Source organism: Myotis myotis, unplaced genomic scaffold (genome assembly GCF_014108235.1).
Source record: "Myotis myotis isolate mMyoMyo1 unplaced genomic scaffold, mMyoMyo1.p scaffold_m19_p_13, whole genome shotgun sequence".
NCBI lineage: Eukaryota > Metazoa > Chordata > Mammalia > Chiroptera > Vespertilionidae > Myotis > Myotis myotis.
In genome coordinates, this window is record NW_023416317.1 from 48,607,498 (window position 1) to 48,632,069 (window position 24,572).

General features: G+C 52.3%; 1 protein-coding gene across 2 annotated transcripts; it reads left to right on the forward strand.

Moving 5' to 3' along the window:
* Positions 1 to 1,426: 1,426 nt before the first annotated feature.
* Positions 1,427 to 24,143, forward strand: LTF (lactotransferrin). Of its 2 annotated transcripts, none has more exons than XM_036333040.1 (17): positions 1,427 to 1,563; positions 4,581 to 4,744; positions 5,370 to 5,478; positions 5,784 to 5,966; positions 6,254 to 6,401; positions 7,580 to 7,635; positions 9,439 to 9,617; positions 10,042 to 10,216; positions 11,113 to 11,267; positions 12,635 to 12,725; positions 15,041 to 15,088; positions 16,194 to 16,349; positions 16,886 to 17,027; positions 18,709 to 18,776; positions 20,912 to 21,096; positions 22,441 to 22,630; positions 23,919 to 24,143. In XM_036333040.1, exons 1-17 carry the CDS (start codon positions 1,521 to 1,523, stop codon positions 23,951 to 23,953), a joined length of 2,127 nt encoding a protein of 708 aa, XP_036188933.1. In that variant the 5' UTR covers positions 1,427 to 1,520; the 3' UTR covers positions 23,954 to 24,143. The 2 variants fall into 2 exon arrangements, with proteins under 2 accessions (XP_036188933.1, XP_036188934.1); XM_036333041.1 differs by having other exon boundaries at positions 11,122 to 11,267.
* The last annotated feature ends 429 nt before the right edge of the window (positions 24,144 to 24,572 follow it).

Below are 24,572 nucleotides of genomic sequence, written 5' to 3' on the forward strand. Positions count from 1 at the left end.
ATGGAGCTTAAAGTAGAGGAGATGATGTTAATCTTTCCAACAAGAGTTCTAGGCCAGAAAGCTTACCGTGACCTTTGGTTGTCCCTCATGCCCAGGTAATGGGTCACTGGTCACTGAGTCTGTGCTTCAAGCCTTTGCTTGGCTATTTCCTCTGCCTGAATACTCTCTCTGTAGAAGCCCTACTCCTTCCTTCAGGCACCCAGGTCAAAGGCTCTTCTTCAAACTCTTCTGGAACCCTCATGATGGGAACTGGCTGGTCTTTCCTCCTTTGGGTCCCACCTGCCTTGCTTTTCCCAGGTGGTCTGATAGGAGTGTCTAACCTGTGTCCCCTTGTGCCATGTGCTCCTGATGGCAAAGATGAACCCCCCTTCTGTGTCCCTCATGGTCCCCACCAATTCTGGCATGAACAAATGAATGAATGTTAATAATAGATGGTTTGAACTTCATTTTCTGGGCATACCTACCCTTACATCTGCTTCCTCTGCAGATGGGCCTAGAGGGCTGTTCTGCGTGTGTCTAGCTGAGCACAGCCCTGGCCTGGGGCTGAGCCATCTCCTGCAGACACAGCAGAAAGAGTCTGCCCTGTTGCCAATCCCAGTCCTGCCTCCAGGGCACACCTTGAGTTCAGCCTCTTGGTTGTGGCCCCGGGTGATCTGTGTTCCTGCCAATGCTGTGCCAGACAAGAGAGTCTGGAAGCCTCTGACCTCCCAAACCATCCTTTTCCTAATTTGCACTCAGAGATAGAGACATGGGTTGTGACATTTCTTAATTCTTCTATGATCATGGGTTGGTAAAGTGGAGCTGCTACCTTAGGTACAAAAGTGCTTCAGCGTTACTGAGAATTAGCCAATTTTGTATTTCTTCACTATTTTTGAAAGAGATTATTGCAATTATTGATGAAAGCCATCCTTAGTGTTGCGATACTGTGTTTCCAAACAGTGAGAGACCCTGGACCTGTCACCAGAAACCCAGCTGGTGATTCCAGTGCCAAACCCCGGCCCTCCTCTGTGCCCGGAGAGCAGGATCCCTGATCAGACCCACTATCTGTGGCAGGCTCCCCGCCAGGGCGGAGGCCCCAAAGCTTCCTGGAGAGCCTCAAAGACTTGAGTGGGTCTGCGTCACAGTCAAGATGATCCACAAATGTTCACCCTGGGACCCCGGCTCTAGGAGGCACTGAGACCAGAGGGAGGACCAAACTCAGGGGCTGCGACTCCCCAGGGGAGTCATCAGTCATCAGTGGGAGGCAGCACCTGGGCACACTTGCCAGGTGGCAGTGGGCTGGGCTTCCTCCTTCTCCTGGTGCCAAGCCCTGCCCAGGCATCTTTCCTTCTCCCTTGCCCCCTTGTCCCCTCCCCCCCTGGGTTTCTCTGTCTCCAGGAACTTGGTCAGGGGGTGGGGCAGCCAGGGGGCACCTATTGGGCCACAGGACAAACCCATGATGTCAGCAAGCCCTACATAAAGGGCTGCCGAGCAGGCGCAGGTGGCAGAGCCTTCGCTGGAGCCACCTCAGGACCCCAGGCATGAAGCTCATCTTCTCTGCCCTGCTGTCCCTCCTGGCCCTTGGTGAGTGCAGGGTCCTGGGGGCGAGCCCCAACGAGTGGGCATCCTGGTCTCTGTGCCCCATGAGGTGGGAGCCCCCGTCACTGTGCACCCCCAGCTGGGTGTCCTGGTCCCTGCATCCTGCGGGGTTGGCACCCAGAGCCTGCAGTCACTGGTGGTGCAGGGCTCCTTGGGGAGGAGCCGGAGCTAGCACTTCTAAACTGGTCCCGGGCAGCCTAGAGCTGTGCAGAGCTTCCCCAGCTCTATTCCAGCCTAGTGCAGCCTCCTCCAGGAAGTCTGCTGGGAGTGGTCTTCCTGAACCCTGTCCCATTTTGTCCTACTAGGACCTTTGGTACCCAAGGTACTGTTACAGGCAGTTACATGGGAGGCAAATGAGACTCAGAGTGGATGAGTGACTTGCCCAAGATACACAGCAGACCTGGGGCTCAAGATCCCAGCTCCTGCGAGGGCTGTGCTGACTTGGGCGAGGCAGAGCCCTTCTGAGCATCAGTTTCTTCATGTGAAGAATGGGCCAAACATCTTCCCACACAGCTGTGAGGGGCAGCAGCAGGGTGCCACCTGCTCAGTGGCAGGCACCTCCCCCCATCCGGGGGCAGGGGTGGTGGCCCAGACCTCCTGAGGAGACCTTTCTCAGAGGCAGAGAGATAGATTTCTGGTTTTAGATGTGCCCAGACTAGAAGGGACGACATAGAAGGGATGAAATAATTGTTAGCTCTGTACCTAAACATCTGAAGCAATTTCTGGGGTGTCTGAGGGCACAGGCCAGTGATGGACATTAGTAATGTCCTGTCTGAGGGGCAGGGCTTCCTCAGTGAAGGGGAGGCTCCAGACAGCAGCAGAAAGGGCTGTGATGGGCAGCACTGAGGCTGTGAGTGGGAGGGTCAGAGGGAAAGCCCCCAGTTCCATGCCAGCCCAATGCAGCCTCCTCTGGGACATCTGCTGGGAAGAGTAGTTAGCAGCAGTGAACTTATGTCCCCAACCTAGGGAGCACGGTGCCCCCTGTCCCTGCCTTCTGGTCCCCTTCTCCACACTCCTTCCCATGAGTGCTAGGCATCCCTCTCTTCTCTAAGGTGGGATTGGGCCGGGCCAGGACCAGCTGCTCAGGGCCAACTCCCTTCTGCTCCCTGACCTGTGGCCTGCTGGGGACTGACGGGGGGGTGGGGAGGGGAGCAGCGCCCTGGAGAGGCCGAGAGGCAGGAAGCCTTGCTTTCCCGGATGTGGCCATGGGCCACAGGCCAGGCTTTGGCTCAGAGTTGCACCCATTGTCACTGGAATCTTTGGTTGTCTTGGCCCCTGAGCCCTGGGAGCCACAAGTCTCCTACACGCCCTCCCCGGTGCCTCAAACACCTCGGGGCTGACTGTGCAGGGCTGGCTCACGAGTGGGGGAGGCAGAGGGCACATCCAAAGGGGAAGGGGCTTATGCAACCAGGTGTTTTTGTTTCTAACAGCTTTACTGGGTGCATTTTACATCGCACAAAATTCTCCTATCTCAGTGATTGTTAGCAGTGCTACTGAGTGGGGGAACCATCACTGTAAACCCGATGAGAACATTTCTATCCCTTCCTCATGACCGTTCATCCTCATTCCCACCCCGGCATCAGGCGGCCACTAGCCTACTTTCTGTTTCTATACACTTGCCTTTTATGGATGGTTCCTACGAGTGGCATCATGCAATAGGTGGTCTCCTGTGTCTGGAACCTTCCACATAGCATAAACCAGGCACATTGATATTGTACCCATCAGTTACTCCTTTTTTGTTTTTGTTTTAAAATATATTTTATTGAATTTTTTACAGAGAGAAGGGGAGAGGGATAGAGTTAGAAACATCGATGAGAGAGAAACATCGATCAGCTGCCTCCTGCACACTCCCTACTGGGGATATGCCCGCAACCAGGGTACATGCCCCTGACTGGAATTGAACCTGGGACCCTTCAGTCTGCAGGCCAACGCTCTGTCCACTGAGCCAAACCAGTTCAGACTCAGTCATTCCTTTTTATTGCCAATTCCATACTATGGATGTGGACATCCAGGTTGTTTTCACTTTTTGGCTCTTCTGGATAATGCTGCTTTGAATATTCATGCAGGAGTCTTTATGTGAACATCTGTTTTCATTTCTTTGGGGAATGTATTGGGCTAACGCTCTAGCCAACTGAGCTACCCGGCCAGGGACCTGGGTGGCTTGTAAGAGCTGTGAGCAAACCTGGTGCAGCCTTCTCCCCAGTTGCATAGATGGTAGCCACCAAGGCAGGCTGGCAGGAGAAGCAGCCTCAATGGGGGCACCCCGACCCATTTGGTCCACCATTTACTGCAGCTACTGCCAAGGAGTCAGGTGTCTTATCCTTAGCTCCCTGGGCATCCCTGGGGAGATGCTTATAGACATGACACTCTAGAGCAGTGGTTCTCAACCTTCTGGCCCTTTAAATACAGTTCCTCATGTTGTGACCCCCAACCACAAGATTATTTTTGTTGCTACTTCATAACTGTAATGTTGCTACTGTTATGAATCGTCATGTAAATATCTGATATGCAGGATGGTCTTAGGCGACCCCTGTGAAAGGTTGAGAACTGCTGCTCTAGAGGGACCTGGATTCTAGGCTGGACTTGGCCGCTGCTGAGCAGCCAGCCAAGAGCCGGTTTCCACACGAGGAGCAGGAATCCCTGCCTGTCCACCTCACAAGTGCCGGTGGGACCAGGCAGGTGGGAGAACCCCACCCACGGACGCAAGGGTTCATCATCACTTTTCTAGGGTGGGAAACGCGTCAGTCACAGGAAGGAAAGAACCCAGAGCTTCTGAAGGTCTCCTTGAGTTCACCGAGCAACAGCCCTCTCTCTGGCCAGGACAGCGCGCTTACTAGGCCAGGGAGATGCCTCCACCGGAGGCGGAGGCGAGAGGCCTGCCTTAGAGGCAGAGTGGAGAGGGAAGGGGCGGAGCGGGAGAGATGGCAGAGTCTGGAAAAGTCCATCGGAGGGTAGGGCAGCCTCTTCCGTGGGCAGTGGCTGAACCTTGGCCTTTCTCCCAGGACTGTGTCTGGCCGCCCCTAGGAAGAGCGTTCGATGGTGCACCATCTCACCAGCCGAGACAACAAAATGCTTCGCATTCCAGCGGAATCTGAGAAGAGTGCGTGGGCCCTCCATCTCCTGCGTAAGGAAAACCTCCTACACGGAGTGTATCCGGGCCATCGCGGTAAGTCCGGGCCGTATGCTGGGTGAGACCAGATTAATGGAAGGGAAGGGGAGGAGAGGGGAGGGGAGGGCAGGCGAGGGGAGGGAAGAGCATGGGATAAAATGAGAAGCTGTGCTCTCCCCTCCTCCCTCTGCTTTTCTTCCTGGGCGCTTGTCAGTGGGGCGTGGGCCTCTCTCATAGGACACGGCACTATTTTGAATGCAGAGATCCACATTCTAAAGTGGAGAGACCATGTGTGTGGGGAACCTGGGGTCTCAGCATAAATTGTTCCTGTGTCTCTCTTTAATTAAAATGTATAAAGCACTGTGAGGGGTGTGCTCACCAGAGTTATGCAGGGTGCGGCAAACGTAGGTTTACAGTTGTTCATACGGAACAGAATCCAATAGTTAATAAATAACAACACAAGAATAAACTCTGTGTCTCATGACTCACAACTGTAAACCTACGTTTGCCCCACCCTGTACAGGTGGGTGGGCACCTGAGAAAGAGGCAGCGTGCCAGCCTCAAGGGTTAAAGCAGTTGGGCTGGTGCCCATTTGTCCCAAAAGAGGGCCTCTCGGCTCATGCCACCTGACGCTTCAGAAGATCCTTCCAGCCCCAGAACCTTCTGGCCGCTTTGCTTTCAGGCAAACAAGGCGGATGCTGTGACCCTGGACGGCGGGCTGGTGTATGAGGCCGGCCTGGAACCCTACAAGCTGCGGCCTGTAGCAGCCGAGGTCTATGGGACGGAAGAGAGTGAGTTCCCCCTGGAACCCAGAGCTGGGGTGGCCGTGGCCTTGGCCCTGAGCTCTGTGGAGTCAGAGTGGATGAGTGACCTAGGTGGGGCCTTGGGCAGCATCACACTTGAAGGCACAGAGTCCCTGGGTGCTTGGGGCCAGAGGTGACCCATTGCGGGAGGACACCGGTTGCTTCTTGGGGGTCAGGACAGGCTTTGGGTAGCTCTGCACCCAGAGAAACTGCAGCTCCAGGCCCCTCCCACCAGTGGCTCCTCTCCCTTGGGTCCTGGCCATGAGCATTCCATTCTCCCTGGCCCTTCGCAGAGCCCCAGACCCACTATTACGCTGTGGCCGTAGTGAAGAAGGGCAGCAACTTCCAGCTGAACCAGATGGGAGGCGTGAAGTCCTGCCACACCGGCCTGAACAGGTCCGCCGGCTGGAACATCCCCATGGGCGTGCTTTGTCCGTTCCTGAACTGGGAAGGCCCCCCCACGCCCCTTCAGGAAGGTGAGGTGGCTGGGGGCTGGGGGTGATCGCAGGCAGGGAGGGGTCTCTACACACACACAGCCACTTTGGGACCACATGGGTGAGTGTGCAGATGACTCCAAGGTTAACCTGGCGGGCTCCCTGCCCCAGCTGCCCTGGGGAACTGGTGTCTGAACTCAGAACCTCACAACAGAGGCGACAGGTCCACAGGGGTGGAGGGAGGGGCTGCCCATAAGGAGCACACGGGAGGGGAGGCTGGCTGTGGCCAGGGCTGCCTCCCACACTGGTCCGTTTCTCTGTGTCCACAGCCGCGGCCAATTTCTTCTCGGCCAGCTGTGTGCCCTGTGCGGACGGGACTCAGTACCCCAACCTGTGTCGCCTGTGCGCGGGGACAGGGCAGAACAAATGTGCCTGTTCCTCCGAGGAGCCCTACTTTGGCTACTCCGGTGCCTTCAAGTGAGTGAGACTCTCTTCTTCTCCCCAGTGGCCCTAGTGCCACAGGTCCTCAGGCCAGGAGGCCTTTTCTGTGGCCCCAGGTAGAGCTCAGCCTGCCATGGGGACCGGAGAGGAGGTGCAGTGCAGACAGAGAAACGGTGTACAAGGAGGGTGCTGACTTTGCCCAGCGCGTGCTCCCCTCACCCCTACTCCAGCCGGGGAGCAAACAGTCCTCAGCAGTGGCCGCCTGGTCTCTCCAGAGAACTGTGAATCTGGCTTTGACCTTGTGTCGTCCTGGGTTCCGCCTGCTGACTTCTGTCCTCTCCCACGGACGGATGGATGGGCTGAAGGAGTGTTATCATGAGACAGCAGCCAGTCCCAGGCTCCCTGCTGTGCAGGATGGCGGGCTGTCCGGGCTGATGTTAGTCTATTTTACCTGGGCCCCACCCTCCTGCATCCCCCCCAAAGCTTGGAGACAGCGAGCCCTGCCCAATGGGCTCCCTGTGCCTTTCTGCCCCCATGCTGAGGCTGACACTGACAGCCCCCCCGCCCTCCCCCAGCCTCTGGGACTCAGGCAGTTTTGCAGAGGGAGGCCTCCCTGCCTCTGTACTGACCAGGGCTCACTTGCCCACTCAGTCTTGGGAGAAAGAACCACATGGCCAAGGATACTGAGACTTTGTCCTCTGGTGTACAGGCTTCAAAATTCTCTTTTATGGAGAAAAACAAGGTTTTGCCCTCTCGGTTCTTTTTTTTTTTTTTTTTAAATATTTTATTGATTTTTCACAGAGAGGAAGGGAGAGAGATAGAGAGCCAGAAACATCGATGAGAGAGAAACACCGATCAGCTGCCTCCTGCACATCCCCCACTGGGGATGTGCCCGTAACCCAGGCACATGCCCTTGACCGGAATCGAACCCGGGACCCTTCAGTCCGCAGGCCGACGCTCTATCCACTGAGCCAAACCGGCTTCGGCTGCCCTCTCGGTTCTTAAGGCAAACAGTGGGAGCCTCTGGCCAGTACCTGAGTCCTTCCTCCTCAGATTCTACCTGGAGGGGGCCCCTGCTGCCTTCTCAGTCAGGGTGCCCCACAACCCCCGAGCCCTGCCCTCCAAGGAGCAGCACCCATGAAGAAAGCCCTGTTTTAGGGGCACGAGGAAGAAGCCGCTCTGGGCTGACCCTCCCGTGCCTTCTCATTTCACAGGTGTCTGAAAGATGGGGCTGGAGACGTGGCTTTTGTCAAGGACAGTACACTGTTCGGTAAGAGCAGAGAGAGGAGCTGCGGTGCTGCCTCCTTTTCTTTTATCTTATCACTAGAGGCCCAGTGCATGAAATTTGTGCATGGGCAGGGTCCCTAGGCCTGACCTGTGATCAGGGCGATCAGGTTCCCTGCCTCCTGCGCCATCCCTCCCCCCCCCTCTTCCTTTCCTCACTCCCTCAGTGCCCCACTGCTGCTGGTCGCCTGCCATGTTCCGCGTCGCCCCCTGGGGGTCAGCGCACATCATAGCTAGCAATTGAACTCCCGGTCTCCTGGTTGAACTCCCGAGGGGACACTTTGCATATTAGCTTTTTATATAGATAGATAATTCTAAACACTAAGCTAATTAGATTCCTCAATTCCTGGCACACTGTTTTAAAATATATATATATATATATATATATATATATATATATATATATATATATATATATATTTATTGATTTCAGAGAGGAAGGGAGAGGGAGAGAGAAAGAGAAACATCAATGATGGGAAAGAATCATTGACCAGCTGCCTCCTGCATACCCCACACTGGGGATTGAGTCCGCAATCTGGGCATGTGCCCTGACCTGGAATTGACTGTGACCTCCTGGTTCATAGGTCCACGCTCAACCACTGAGCCACATTGGCTGGGCTCATGGCACACTCTTATTAAGGTTCCCCACAGGGCACAGCTCTTATTTTATGTAATTTCATAGTTTATACAATCAGTTTTCTTTAGATCAGTGTCTTCTGCCTTTCTCTTCCCCTCACACACTCCATGCCAAGGAGCTTGATATGTGCCCTCCCAGATGTACGTGGTCTTGTAAATGTCCAGGGCCCGTTTGGGTTCCTGGGTTCTAAGCTCACAGATGTTTTATTGAGCACAAGAACCCTCATTACTGAGCATTAGAAGTCATGCTGCTGCCAAGGTTTCCCATCTAGCACTTTGGTCTAGACATTTCTCTATGCTGTTGCACAAATGCCTAGTTTAGTGGTTCTAACTGCTGGTGGATGCTCCATGGAACCCGTCCACCAGGGTTTCTTATCTATCACCTTAGTGATGGCCTGGGTCATCCTTTCCTTCCCTTTACCACAGAGAGCTCCGCGACTCATGCCTTTATGTGTGTCCTCTTACTGTCTTGTTAGAGGGGCGGAAGGTGGGGAGGGGGGTGCAGGGGGGCGGCCCAGGTAGGATAGACTAACATCAGTTAGAGAGTGCCCTGAGAGAGCACACACTGAAGCACAGTAGCTGGGTATGCACAAATGACTCATTCTACCCAGAAACACTGGGGACAGACCCTTGACATTCTCTCCAAGATCTCCTGAGATAGACACACTACACTCACTCAGGACCTCAGGAGACAGGCCCGTCACACTCACCCAGGACCTCCAGAAACAGGCCCACCGCATTCCATCCATTTTTATTCTTTCTAGAGATGTGGGTAAGGCAGCACCCCCTGGCTGGTCCCTTGGTTTGTCTCCACCACATGACCCTTTTCTAGGTGGGGTTGCCATGGAAACAGATGATGTCTGACTCAGCTTCCTTGGCTCACCAGCACCAGCACAGCCCATATGATCCACTCAGAGCATCACTGGGCCGGGCCCTAAGGCTCGCTGGGCACTGTCTTTACCTTTCTGAGTGTTCTAGACTCTAGAATCTAGAGCAATCCACTGTCTTTCTTTCAGAACCCCTAATTTTTTCAACTGTGTAAGATATCTCTTCCAGCTCAAATTCCATGAGGGGAGAGGAATTGGGGCTCATGATTCTGCCTGGAGTAGGCTCCTCTGGGTCCTCCAACCCCCTCCTCTCCTCTTTTCCCCAGAGAACCTGCCAGACAAGGCTGAGAGAGACCAGTATGAGCTGCTCTGCCTAGACAATACTCGGAAGTCAGTGGATGACTTCAAGGAGTGCCACCTGGCCCAGGTTCCTTCTCATGCTGTTGTGGCCCGAAGTGGGGATGGCAAGGAGGACTTGATCTGGAGGCTTCTCAACAAGGCACAGGTATCCACACTCCTGCTGGGATTTGATGCCAGAGGTTCCTTCCTCCCCTTCTAGAAGCCCCTCTGTAGCCTCACTGGCCAGGCGTGTCCAGTGGGCTGCTTGCCTAGGCTGCCCTCTGGACAGCAGCAGCTATGAAGCCCCTCCAGCATTACTGACTAACAGTGTCTCATGGGCTGGGACAAAGCTGGGAGGACAATGCAACATTCTCAGGACCCCAAGGTGCTTGGACCCCAGCAACACCCTAAAGAATAAGCCGTGACTGAGCTACGTCACAGAAATGGCCTGAGCCCCTTACAGGAGGAGGGCAACCAAGCCTCCCGCTCTCAGAATCACCCCTAAGTTCCAGATACTCTTTTTCACCGTTGTGGTTTTGTTTCTTTCTTATTTACTGCGACATCAGCAATTCTATGTTGTCCTTAACTAGGAGAAGTTTGGAAAAGGCAAATCATCGGCATTCCAGCTCTTCAGCTCCCCGCGTGGGCAGAAGGACCTCCTGTTCAAAGATAATGCGCTCGGGTTTTTGAGGATCCCCTCGAAGATAGACGCTGGGCTGTACCTCGGTTCCAACTACGTCACTGCCCTCAAGGGCCTGAAGGAAAGTGAGTGAGGGCTGGCTGGTGCGGGTGGGGAGCCACAGCTGAGTCCCTGGGGAGAGCACCTCACACCCCCTGGAGCACAGGCGGCGGGGCCCTGTCCTAGAGCGGTCACTGCCCCATGTCCCAGCCACTGGAGGTCTCCGCCGTGGTAGGTTTGATGCAAGTGCGAGTGTCTCTGCCAACCAAGTGCGAGCGTTTCAATGTGTGGGAGTGACTCCGAGAGAACGTGTCAGCCCGTGATTAATGCTGCCACGTGTCCCTGTGCATGTCAGCCTCCCCAGCCCTGACAGAAAAGTCAGTCTGCCTCCTATGGGGTGAGCAAACTGCACACGGGACAAGAGAGCCGGGCCCCCCTGGGGTGAAGCCGGAGGCCTGGTGCACACTGCCCTGTGCCTGGGCTCTGGGCCTGGCTGGGGAGACCACAGTGGGCCCGCTCAGTCGTGGTTCTTCCCCCACGGGGGGGCTTGGCGTGGAGTGTGGGTGAACCCAGAGATGACTGCCAGCCTTAGGCGAGGTCAGAGCTGGTTCAGGGTCCCCTATGCCATCTCTGGGGAGCTGTCCCTATCTCTGAGTTCTGGAGCTTTTATCCTGTGGGACTGAGATATTAGGCAAGTCGTTACACTAAGGAGTGAAGGGTGGATTAGAAGCCAGGAGAGGAATGGGACGGAGAAACAAGGTGAGGAGGGAACCACCCTGGGAAGGGGCTGGGCGCTGACAGTGGAGGGGGCGAGGCAGATGCCCGGAGACTCTTCCATCTGGAAGTAGGATTAGGCCGCACCCACGGGAAGGCCAAGCAGGAAGGGTGCTCAGAGCGTAGCCCGGGCTACAGGGAGGTTGGCAGCGTGGGGTGTCCTTGGCCAGGCTCAGGGCCCCTGTTGATGCTGTGTCCCTCTGGGCAGCGTCCGCAGAGGTGGAGGCACGGCGCGCACGGGTCGTGTGGTGTGCGGTGGGCCCCGAGGAGCAGCGCAAGTGCCAGCAGTGGAGCAGCCAGAGCAATGGGACAGTGGCCTGTGCCACCGCCGCCACCACCGAGGACTGCATTGCCCTGGTCCTGGTAAGGCTGCTGCTGCGGGAGCCTGTGTGGCCTGTGGGTGGGGCAGCGGGCTCCGGAGGATTCCCCAGGTCGTGGGCATCTGCTTAGAAATGATTGGGCGCTAAGAGGCACTATGGTGAGGGTAGGCAGGGGGGACCCGGGGCGGGGGTTTCCTCCAGCCCAGCACACAGAGTGCAAACAGACACAGCTTTCTGTCAGAAAACTGTATTTTGTGGGGTTGCCACTCTTCCGATGATAAAAACAACGCACGATCATTGCAGGTAGTTTGGAAAAGATAGAAAGGTGTGATGTAAAATAATTAAAGAGAAACCAGCTGTGACTCACACAGAGAGACACCACCGCTGAAGTTGGGGTACTTTCCCACCCAGGACTTCCGGGGCCCCAATGCCTGGGCTGGCCACAGCACCGCCTCATACCTGTCAGGTGCTACTTGCGTCCTGTTCACTTAATGGTATATCCCAGCCACGTCACGTGAATATATAGTCTTTGAAAACACTTCTGAAAGAAATGACTTCAGGGTATCTCTTATGGGGATGTGGCTTGGTCGTGACCCTATTCCTCTTTGTCCCTTTATTTTGTTGTTACAATAACCCTGTGATGCCTTTCCTTGAATAGAAATCTTCATACACATCTCCAGTTACTTTTTTTTTAATTTTTAAAAATATATTGATTTTTTACAGAGAGGAAGGGAGAGGGATAGAGAGTTAGAAACATCGATGAGAGAGAAACATCGATCAGCTGCCTCCTGCACACTCCCTACTGGGGATGTGCCTGTAACCAAGGTACATGCCCTTGACTGGAATCAAACCTGGGATCCTTGAGTCCGCAGGCTGACGCTCTATTCACTGAGCCAAACCGGTTAGGGCTCCAGTTACTTTTAATATTGTCACAAGAAAATTAATACTGGGCCAAAGAGGGCGCGTGGGACCCTGATGACTCCCTGCTCCCGCGCACATTCCTCCTGCCGGGAGCCAATGTAATTAGAAATCGCAGCTCATTTGTCCATCAACTTCGGTGCAGCCCTTGGAGTGTAGTCAGCTGGTCCCATCTGTCTCCTGAGGGAGTGAGGCTGTGCAGGAGGGTGTCCCAAGGGCACTCCAGGGCACAGAGGGCTTGTTCAGGGGACAGAGGGCGAGTGCGGCCTGTGCAGGCTCTTTCCAGTGGAAATGACAGCAGGAAAGGCCGGTGGCTGGCTGAGGATTAGCAGCGCTTACGGCGTGCCCTTTGGTGCTGGGTTCAAACACTCCCGCCTCTTTCTGCTGCTTTCCTGGGACAGCTGCCATCAAGCCGTTCTCTCTGAGAGCGGCCCAGCCAGGCGGGACACGAGTGGCCTCGCCCTGATGCCGCAGAGTTGTTTGTCTTTGCAGAAAGGAGAAGCTGACGCCATGAGCTTGGACGGAGGATTCATCTACATCGCAGGCAAATGTGGTTTGGTGCCTGTGCTGGCAGAGAGCCAAAGTAAGTGTGCGTGTGGGGGTGTCCTCTCTGGTTTATTCCCCTGGGCCATGGGCTGGGGGGTGGAGGAGTCACCCCACTCTGTGGGTCCAGGTGGAGGCACTGAGAAGGATGGATACGTTCAAACAGGAGAATCAGGGGAAGAGTGAACACAAGGGCTGTGTGTTCTCCACAGAGCAAAGGTTCCTCTTCGTAATTCAAAAATTACAATGTGGCCCAGTAATTCCCCCGTGGGGTCAAAAGGTGCCTAAGTATAAGTTGAGTGTCGACCTATGAACCAGGAGGTCATGATTCAATTCCTGGTCAGGGCACATGCCTGGGTTTTGGGCTGGATCCCCAGTAAGGGGGGTGCGGGAGGCAGCCAATCCATGATTCTCTCATCATTAATGTTTTTCTCTCTCTCTCCCTCTCCCTTCCTCTCTGAAATCTATTAAAAAATTAGTTTAATGTATTTTAATAGCAAACTTACAGGAACATCACAGAAAAGAGACAACATTAAAAGCACATACTTGCATGTAGGGCAATCAGTCAGAAAGTATAGTGAATGGATGGGATCTACTGCCCATCAGTAAGAAATGAACTTGTTTTTTAAAAAAATCCAAATGCTGGCATTGTCCAGAAAAATTTAACAGGCTTATTTATATTGTTATAAAGTTGAACTGCTGAAACTTGTTTACTGAAGCATTTTTACATGCATTAATGCTTTATGTCCCCACTTTATATTTAAGAAATTTGCACATAAATGAAAATAGAAAAACTGCAATACCTAATTTCTGTCCCCTGTTTTCCACTTGCAGTATTTTACTTAGGTACCTTTTGACCCCATAGGGGAATGGCAGAGAATGTAACATTCAGAACTACCAATAACAGGAAAAAGAGAAAAATTTTTTAAAGAATGAAATGTTTTTTTTTTATCATAGCATATTCTTTTGTTTTGTTTTGTTTTGTTTTGTTAATCCTCACCCAAGGATATTTTTCCATTTACTTTTAGAGAGAGTGGAAGGGAGAGAGAGAGAGACAGAGAGAAACATCAGTGTGAGAAAGACACATCGATTGGTTGTCTCCTATACCCTCCATGGCTAGGGAACCTGCAACCAAGGTATGTGCCCTTGACTGGAATCGAACCCGGGACCCTTTAGTCTGCTCCTATCCTCTTCGTATGTGGTGTGCTAGGGTGGATGTCTTTTGGCACATGGATAGCACACAGGTTGGTGTCTTCAAAAAGCCCAATCAGGTAGACCTCATGCCTCCTGCAGAGCACCAACAGCTGCACCCTGGGAGCACAGATCTGGTTTGAAGTCCGGAGCAATTTCTTCTGATAACGTCCAATCGCACTGAGTGCTGGGGGACCAGGCCTGTAACGATGCAGTTTCTTCACCACACCAGTAGAGGGCGCACTCTCACCAGCAGCTTTGGTAGCCAGTTGCTTCCTAGGTGCTTTACCACGAGTGGGTTTGCAGGCAGTCTGCTTTTTATGAGCTGTGGTATAGAGACCTCTTCACTTAGCCCTTCTCCTTCGGCTGGAGCTGGCACTGGCCTTAGCGAGCAACGTTTTTGGAAATATTCCAGGAAAGTATAATATGCATACAGAGCAACGTTTTTGGAAATATTCCAGGAAAGTATAATATGCATACAGAGCAACGTTTTTGGAAATATTCCAGGAAAGTATAATATGCATACAGAGCAACGTTTTGGAAATATTCCAGGAAAGTATAATATGCATACAGAGCAACGTTTTCGGAAATATTCCAGGAGAGTATAATATGCATACAGAAAAGTGCACATAAGTGCACAACTCCATGGCATTTCACACTGGTGCGTCCCCCGGCGCTAGTGCCCAGATCGAGACACAGCAAGTTTCACAAGCCCCTGTGTGCCCTCCTGTCACCAGCCCCCTACTCCAGCAAGGGTATCGACTCCTGACCTCCCAGCGCACAGATCAGTTCATTTATTTTTGAACTTCATGTACAAGGAGCTGCACGGCGCATGCTGTTTTATCTCTTGCTCAGTGTTATGCTTGTGCTGTTCCTCCTTGTGGTGCGTGGTGTAGACTATTCAGCCTTGCATGGTAGTCTATTGTGTGGCTCTACCGCTGCTATTTATCCACCTGGGCCATTCCCGGGGGTGGCGCCTGTGAATAGCGCTGCTTGGGAACATCCGAGTCTGTGTCTGTGGTGAACACATGGGTGCAGCTCTGCTGCCTGGAGCCACTGGGACAGTCTTCAAATTCGAGTCCGCACTGTTGAGATTTAAAAGTTTGCGACTTCTCAATAAATCGGAGCGTTTCATGACGTTTTTGCTTGTCTTTCTTCTTTCAGAATCCGAAGAGAGCGGTAACTCGGATTGTGTGAATAGACCAGTGGAAGGTGAGTTGGAATCGGTCATTTTCAGGGTCAAGGGTAAGTTCTTGTTGCTGGAGGAAGAGGTGGCAGGTACTTTAAAAAACTCGCAGAAAGAAACGCAGCCAAAGTTCTTGTGAAGATGCAAGTAATTCGTAGACAATTACAACGGATGTTAGATTGACCTTTGCACTTGGCAGAGACCTTGCAGAGTTTCTCATTGCGTCCTGGCCACGTGGGAGGTGAGGTGTTCCATCTTCATCTCCTATGGATGAGGAACAGTGGCTCAGAGAGTCTCCTGATCTCACGCCAGGCCTGGACATTGATGCTGTGGCAGCTCCCGTCCCTTGTGCTAATGCCCTGCTCTGCACACCAGCCCCACCTGCCCGCCCAGAGCTGGTGCTGGCTCAGCTTCGGAGGAGCTGTGCGCTGCCCACAGTGGGAGTCTGTCAGGTGCACCCTGGCAGGAGGAGGACTGGCAGCGCAGGACTCAGCACCGGGCGGTCCAGACAGCACTTAGCCTGGTGGTCGCCATCGCTCTGGCCCAGTGCATAGTGCAGTTGGTGATTTATGTACCATTGGGGTCACGCTAGACCAGTGGTTCTCAACCTTCTGGCCCTTTAAATACAGTTCCTCATGTTGTGATCCAACCATAAAATTATTTTCGTTGCTACTTCATAACTGTAATGTTGCTACTGTTGTAAATTGTAATGTAAATATCTGATATGCAGGATGGTCTTAGGCAACCCCTGTGAAAGGGTTGTTTGACTGCCAAAGGGGTCGCGACCCACAGGTTGAGAATCGCTGTGCTAGACGTTCAGTGTTTGTTGCTTTAGTAGCTCACAGTTAAAGGTGAGTTTCTGGTTTATAACTCAGGGACAGGGTGTGGCTGGTCAAGGATGTCCCCAGCAATCACGGAAAGAATCAGCTTTTCTTACTATCTCGTTTCATAGCCCCAAGGACAGCAGCGTAAGCCTTGTGGCCCACCTAACAATGCGGTACCTGCGGGGGAGGGGGAGGAAGCATTGCTGATGGTGCTTCTTGACCAGCTTCGGTCTGAGGTGCGGACAGCTGCACCAGCGTCCATCTGCCAGGCCCCTGGAGATGAAGACTTGCTCTTCTGTCGTCCAAGGGTATCGAGCCGTGGCGGTTGTCAAGAAATCAAATGCTGGCTTCACCTGGAATTCTCTGAAAGGCAAGAAGTCCTGCCACACCGCTGTGGGCAGGACTGCAGGCTGGAACATCCCCATGGGTCTGCTCTTCAACCAGACAGGCTCCTGCAAATTTGGTAAGGAGTCCGGAGGGAGGAGGGCGGGCCACCCTGGGGTGGGCGTGGAAGGTTCCACAGGAATCTCAGGGAGGGAGAGGGTGGGGATTGGCAGGCCCACAGCCTGTATGGGTGTCAGCAAGTTCTTCGCGTGGCTGCCTCGCAGTCCGGATGCGTTGAATGGTTCTCTGCACACCTGCCCTGCTCACCCCACTCCGAGGTAACTCACTGGACTCTCAGTCCGTTTCTCTGCACATGGCCAAGTTCATCAGTGCAGTCCCCAGCTCAAGGCTTGGCCATGGGACCCTCTGTGGGTCCCATCAAAGACTCCTCCCCAGCCCCAGGCAGATTTCCTGCCAATGCCTGCAGTCTGAAGCCTTTCCCGATTTCCGGTGGGCCTTGGATTGGTGGTGACACGTCACTGCTTGTGACAATGGCTGTGTTCTCTCTGTCCTGGGCACTAGAATGAGCCTGACCCAGGCTGCATCCCCTGCTAGGTAAAGTGTGGGTGTGAAGTCAGGTAGGAAGAGCTGACTTCCCATGTGCCTTCCCCACAGATGAATTCTTCAGTCAGAGCTGTGCCCCCGGGTCCGACCCGAACTCCAACCTCTGCGCGCTGTGTATTGGCAACGAAGCGCGCCAGAACAAGTGTGCCCCCAATAGCAATGAGAGATACTACGGCTACACTGGGGCTTTCCGGTGAGTGCCCCCCGGAGAGGGCCTGTGCCTCCAGCATCTGGGCATTGAGTTCTAAGGGGCCACATGTGGCCTGTCACAGCAGAGCCAGGGGCTACCTTGGGGGTCTGCTGATGGGCTGTTCCCCCACACTCACCACCCCAGAAGTGGGGGCTGGCACTGGGCAGTCTGTCCTCAGCTCTGCTGGGCTCCTCCTTGTGGCCTGGAGCCAAAGTCAACCTCAGGGGCCCTCAATGGCCTCATCCTCAAAGTCAAATGGATAGAGCCCGTGAGACCTTAAGTCCTATCTACAGTTCGAATTTATGGGGAAGAATCATTTTTCATAGCCACCACTCTCTCCCCCACGCTAGATCCTCATGCTTCCCATTTCACTTTTCTCTTTGATTTTGGCCTGAGAGATGGCAAAGAGAAAAAGCAGCATTGCAGGGCTATTCTCCACTAGTTAAGTGGAAAATAACAAAACAAAAAAAAAGTTTTCAGAATGATAACCACTTAGTTATTTACAGTGATGATCCACAACCCACCTTTTGTAATCCCATTTGTGAGGATTCTCAGTGGCACTTACTACATTAGGGATTTGGAGGGCCCAGTCCCTCTCTCCATTCTCCAATAATATATTTCACCAGCAGGTGGCATCATGCATCTGCGAGCAACATGGGTCAAAGGGTGGTATCGGAACTTTTTAGTATAAATTCAGTAGCATTCTCTCCAGGGATGGGAGGATATAAAAGTAGCTTTTACTATATTGTCTCCGTACCCCCGGGTGTGATTGCATCGGTCTCCATACCTCCTGACATTTCTCCAGATCTGCAGTGCCCTGTGGCTGCTTGTCCGTATTTACAGAGAGAAGCGCCAGAGCTGACAGTTAGCTCTGCATCAGCTGCCACATCTTGGCGAGTATGGGCCTCACTGTCGGGCAGTTGGTTTGTGTCATTTCACTGTGGGACATCTAAGTATCAGATCCCATAGGCATCTTCTTTGAGTTGATCAGGTTTTCCTTGGGAGCCTGGGAGAGGTAAGCGGCTATGAATGAACCTTCCAAGATATAGTTTTCACTCCATTCCATGATTTCAGCATTGGGCCTCTGCCTTCAACTGGGTTTGGTTCTCTAGTCCATAGTGTTGTTCAGGTTCAATCTCCCTGTGAACAAACCTTCAGTCTCTTGCCAGGGCGAGGAGGAGCTGCACGGGCTAGGAGGGCGCCTACCCTGCACCTATGTCGGCTCTCTCCACTCTTGTTCTCGGTCCCTTTCAATGGTGTTTCTGGTTGTCAAGCCTTTCGGGAGTTCGCCATTCACATCAGCTTTTTTTCTGGGCTTCCCCCGCTTCCAACTTATGTTACAGCTGTTTATTGCTCTGCTGGGTCAATTACTGCTCACCCACTTGCTCTCTAACTTCCAAATGTTGTCATTATCTTCTCTCTTTCTCTCCTTGTGCTCCTCTCTCCTGTCAGCTTAAAACTTAAAAAAAAAATCTCATAAATATCATTTTATTGGGACGTTAGGAGGTGGGAAGCTACACATATGTGTTCAATCTTTTATTTTAAACCTAAAGTTCCTGGAAATATTTTGTCTTTATCTTTTCTATGTTTACTTCAATGTTTCGAAATGTATATTGCAAATATTTATGAAAACTCTGATAGTTTCTCTTCTCCGGCACTGACTTTCTTTCCTGGACCATGTTAGGTGCCTGGCGGAGAATGCGGGAGACGTTGCGTTTGTGAAAGATGCCACTGTCCTGGAGAACACGAATGGTAAGCGGAGTTTCCCTTTCCCCTTCGGAGCAGAGTCTCTGGCATCACAGCGCCTCCTACTGGTCATATTTGCAGCTGGAAGATGTACAGGTTTCCAGACTTAAGTTAACTTGGAAATTTTTTACTTTGGTAATGTCTAGAGGTGTCACATTGATTTTTTAAAATATATTTTATCGATTTTTTTTTTACAGAGAGGAAGGGAGAGGGATAGAGAGTTAGAAACATCGATGAGAGAGAAACATCGATCAGCTGCCTCCTGCACACCCCCTACTAGGGATGTGCCTGAAACCAAGGTACACGCCCTTAACCGGAATTGAACCTGGGACCCTTGAGTCAGCAGGCTGACACTCTATCTACTGAGCCAAACCGGTTAGGGCATGCCACATTGATTTTAACCCCCCACACCTCTCTCTCTCTCAATCTCTCTCTCTCTCTCTCTCTCTCTCTCTCTCTCTCTCTCTCTCTCTCACACACACACACACACACACACACACACACACACACACACACACACCAGCAATGCTCAGTAGCTAATGTCTCCTGGCTTTCTCTAGACATCCACAGAAACACACCATCTGCCTGTCCCAGGCTATGGGAGACTGAATGTGGATGATACTACAAAAAAAAAAAAAAAATCAAACATATGCAAATGAAACTTCCCTTCATACAAGGAAGTAGGGACCTTCATTCAGCCCCATGTGAGTCACTGTCTGGAAACTCCTTGGGAGTAAATGGGGACAAAATCACAGGCAGATGCAGATGCCAGAGGATAGTCTATCAGATGACGTTGAATAATCACTCTCCTGATCTCTAGATGAAAAGCGTAATGACCAAATTCGAGACTCCAGAGTGCACCCCTCTCCTCAGTCCCACTCAGCTTCCCCACCCCTCCCCTCCTGCTCAGCAGGTGCCTTCCCATTTCGTCCCCTGAGAAAGAACAGCCCCAGCTTTCTGCCCTCCTCCTTCGAAGACATCAACAGTCACAGCCGCTCCTTCCTCCTCACATCGCTTGGGAGAGGGGTCAAGGCCAGACATGTAAACTTAGAATGACCCAATATCAAATGGACAAAGACAAGAGAATGGATGGAGTGTTTTCTTGAGGGGGGATGGCAGGAGAGTAGCAGAGGCCTGAACATGAACCCACACTTGCATGCACACAGACATGCATGTGACTCCATTTAGAATTTATGAACCATTCATCTAAGTGGTCTCCAGGGATCGGATGTCAGGTTTAATTTTAAACTTCTGTAGGATTTTACAACTGTATTTTATTGGGACTGACCAAATATATTTGAGAAACCCTTAGACATTCCTTCTTTTCTCAGGCTACACTAAGAGCATTTGAATATGAAAGGAAAGAGGAAACAATTTGTTCTTGAACATAAACCAGCTATTCTTTTTCTGGAACTCACTGGGAAATATGGCACAGATAGAGGGTTTTCTTCTTAGAAACTAAAAAAATAAATAAATAAATTAACAGCTTTGTCCGGCTGGCATGGTTCCGTGGCTGAGTGTTGACCTATGAACCAGCAGATCATGGTTCAATTCCCAGTCAGGGCACATGCCCGGTTGCAGGCTCGATTCCCAGTAGGGGACATGCAGGAGGCAGCCAACTGATGATTCTCTCTCATCATTTATGTTTCTATCTCTCTCTCCCTCCCCTTCCTTTCTGAAATCAATAAACAATAAACAATATTTAAAAACATTTAACAGCTTTATTGACATACAATTCACATACTATAAACCTACCCGTTCAGAGTGGACAGTTCAGTGGTCTCCAGTGCAGTCACTTCCCCCCTCTCTCTCTCAGAGCTGGCAGCACCCGTCCACGTTCTGTCTCCCTAGATTGGCCTATTCTGGACATTTCACATAAATTTCATCCTACAATATGTGGCCTTTTGTGACTGGCTACTTTCAAGGTTCATGCATGTATTGATGTGTATCAGTACTTCCCTCCTTTTCATGGCTGACTTCTATTTCATTGTATGGACACAGCATTAATATGTGTTTGACAACGCTTTCTTCTCTCCCCTTCACATCACCACAAGCCCAGTGGGTGCATTTCAAGAGGCCAGTGGATGGTGACACCCATCCAGAAGGCCCCTTGGACTGATGCCACCTTCTTCTTTCCCCAGGAAAGGGCACTGAGGATTGGGCTAAGGATTTGAGGCTGGAGGACTTCGAGCTCTTGTGCCTCAACGGCACCCGGAAGCCTGTGACTGAGGCTAAGAGCTGCTACCTGGCCAAGGCCCCAAATCATGCTGTGGTATCTCGGAAAGATAAGGTGGAGCACCTGGAGCAGGTGCTGCTCGACCAGCAGGTACGCACTGCCAGGGCCCTCTGCCCTCTCTCGGTTGCATGGGCTCTGTCAGGTGGGTCAACCAGCCCATGCCAAGCCTTTCTCTCCAATCCCCCTGCCTGAAGCTGGTGAGAGTATTTGCTTCAGGCCACGGGGCTGCCCAGAGTCTCAGTGAGAACTGTCCCGGGATTTCTAGGACCGACCTAACTTCTGCCCTCAGTCTCCTGCCCCTGGCCTTGAGCTCACTGCCTGCCCTGCTCAGTCCCTTCTTTAGTTCTTCAGGCAAAGACCGTGGCTGAGCCTTCCTCCCACAACTAGGTAGAGTGGCTTACTCAACGCTCCCCAAATCTGGGCCAACTGAGCAATGTCTAGACAAGGCCACTGCATTTGTCATCTCCATAAGCAGCTCCCCCAGAACTTCGGTAGCCTTGAGGCCGTCTCTGAGAGTGGTGTGAAGGAAATTCTACCACTTCCTTACAGTCTGCCATCTCTATTAGAACTCCTAGTTTCGTTTTAAAACATCATGCCCAACCAGTGTGGCTCAGTGGTTGAGTGTTGTCCTATGAACCAGGAGGTCATGGTTTGATTCCAGGTCAGGGCCCATGGCCAGGTTGCAGGCTTGATCCCCAGTGGGAGGCGTGCAGAGGCAGCCAATCAATGATTCTCTTTTATTGTTGATGTTTCTATCTGCCTCTCCCTCTCCCTTTCTCTCTAAAAAAAAAAAACACCAAAAAAAACCCCAAAACAAACAAACAAACAAAACACCCATCGCATCTCCAGGTGCACTTTAAAGATAGGGGCCCTGAAATGGTACCCATAGGCATAATAAGAGGCATTATGGAGCCCTCATGGTGGCGCCCGCACTGGTGCTGGTAAGAGGTCTGCTGTCGATGAGGTGCTCGGTATCCCAGCTCAGCCCTGTGGGAGGTCTGGGCGTGGAGGAGGAACTGTGGCCCAGGGAGGCCAAGTGCCCTGCCAAGGCAATGGCCTGTGGGGGGCAGATGATGTCCAGTGCAGACTGCCTCTCCGGGAGAGCTGGCCAGTTAGAAGGCTGCTGGGGACCGACATTTGGAGCAGATCCCCCAAACCCTCAGCTGTCACTTAGTCATAGATTAGGAAGGAAGGAGAGGTGGCAGGAGGTGAGATCTGAGAGGTCGAAGGCCTGGGAGCTGCCCTGGGTGGGTCTGCCACCTGGGGCCTGGGCAGCAGGAGGACGTGGGGCAGGGAACAAGTCCAGAACTGAGCTCCTTTTGGCCATGTTTGTCCCAAGGCTGATCCTGGCGGGAAGGGTGTCCTTGGTCTCCCTAATGCAGATACTCACCTGCTGTCCTCGGCTCCTCACGTGCTGTCTGCCCTTTGACACAGGCTAAGTTTGGAAGAAATGGACGTGACTGCCCAGGCACGTTTTGCTTGTTCCAGTCGGAAACCAAAAACCTTCTTTTCAATGACAACACCGAGTGTCTGGCCAACCTCCAAGGCAAAACGACGTATGAGAAATATTTGGGAGCGGAGTACGTCACGGCTGTTGGGAATCTGAGACAATGCTCCACCTCCCGTAAGTGGACTGTCAGTGGCATCTCCCAGAAACCACCATGGGGGAAGGTCAAGGTTGGCGGGCCAAGCAGGACCCTTGGAGGGAAGATGGGTATAAAAATGTTAAGGCAACGGAATGCCTCTATGCCTCAGCAAGTTACAATCTCATTGATGAGGTGAAAGAAATGGAGACTAAAATAAAGCAGGAGATAATATGCTGAATTTTATCATTCTGATAGTGACGGCCATGCAGTTTTTAGAAACTGACCATTTTATTCAGTAAAATGAAATGTGTGTGTATGTATGTATATAGACACATATGTATTGAGAAAGGGCAAATTCCGGTGTCTAGACAGTTACCCCAAATACCAACTATAGAGAATACAAATGCTCAAAATAGCATTTTAGCCAGAAATATGTACTGACAACAATTCAATCCTTTAAAAACATTAAGAAGACACCGCAGAGCACTGTGAGGCTCCAGGCGATGATGCTGAGATTCTGTGGCCCCAGGTCATCCAGAGTCAGAGGCATCCGATGGGGGAGGGGTGGTGGCCCACGGGTGGGGTGTAGGACCAAGAATCTCCTTATTAGTGGCTCTCAACTCGAGAGATTTTGCCCTTGAGGGGACACTTGGCAATGCCTGGAGATATTTTTGATTCTCATAACTTAGAGGCGCTGCTGGTACCTGTGGGTAGAAGCCAGGGACGCTACTAAAGAGCATAGAACAACCCTCACAACAGAAGTCCCGGCTGCAAATCGGGTGCCACGGAGGAGAGCCCTGCTCTCGCTCAGCCGAGGTCTCGGGGAACTGAACTGTGCTGCCCGTGTTTGTAGGCAACATTCGGAGAAACCCAGTGGGAGGGCCGTTCATGTGAGCAGCCAGCTCACGGTGGCATAGACTGCACCCCCCGAGGGCAGGGCCGGTCTGTCCAGGCTGAACCCTCGGCACTTAGCACGGTGGCTCATGTGTGAGTGAATGAGTGAATGAGTGAATGAGCAGTGCACTCTATTGCACAATCTGCACACAGAGGATGCACGTTCCTGCAGTCAGGGAACCATCAATGTCGGTGAGAGACAAGCTGGGTGGGAGTCATGTCACTCAGGCCAGAGCAGGGAATGGCCCAGGCTGGAGAGGCCACAGCTGCCATGTGCTGCCGTGGGCCGTGGGGAAATGTGAGCAGAGCAAGCATGACTAACGGTGGTGGGAAAAGGGCGGAAGAAAGCCTCTGTTTTAGTATCCTCCTTGATTGATGTCTTGATTACAAAAGAAATCAGTGTCTGAATCTCCTGCTTTTTTGTGCCCACAGCACTTCTGGAAGCCTGTGCCTTCCTGAGGAGGTAAAACCCAAGAAGATGGCCCAGTCCCACAGGGAGCCTCGGCCCTCGCTGGCACCCCCCCCCCCCCCCCCCGCATCCCCAGGCTCCCGGGTCCTCTTCTCCCTTCCCCCGGCAGTGTGCTAGTCACACCTGTTTCCACAATTCCCTGCTGTCATCCTCCCAAGAAATAAAACCAGAAATGCTGTTGATTTTCATTCCTTATTAAACATCGTTCATCTTTTTTAGAATTTTATGCTGAAATCTTGTGTCTGACCCAACACCTGCCTGCCTGGACCTTGGCTTCCAAGTTGTTCAGGTCCTGAGCCTCCTCTCTCCTGCAGTTTTGGGTGCGATGCCAGATGGTCTGGAGTCTCAGGCCAGAAACTGTTCTCCCCACCGACGTGTGGCTGGACATTGACTTGGCTGTCTCGGTGTGTGTCTGTGCATGTGTGTGAGAGTGTGTGCACATGTGTGCGCGTATGAGTGGAGTGAGTACATGTGTGTTTCTAGGGCAGGGGGAGAGAGTAGCGAATAGGAATCCAGGGATCAGTGGAAGAAACTGGATATTAAGAAGAATGATGAGTAGCTGGTATTTTAAGTAAATAGCAGCAGGTATAGTAAATATACAAGTGTAGGCTTCATGG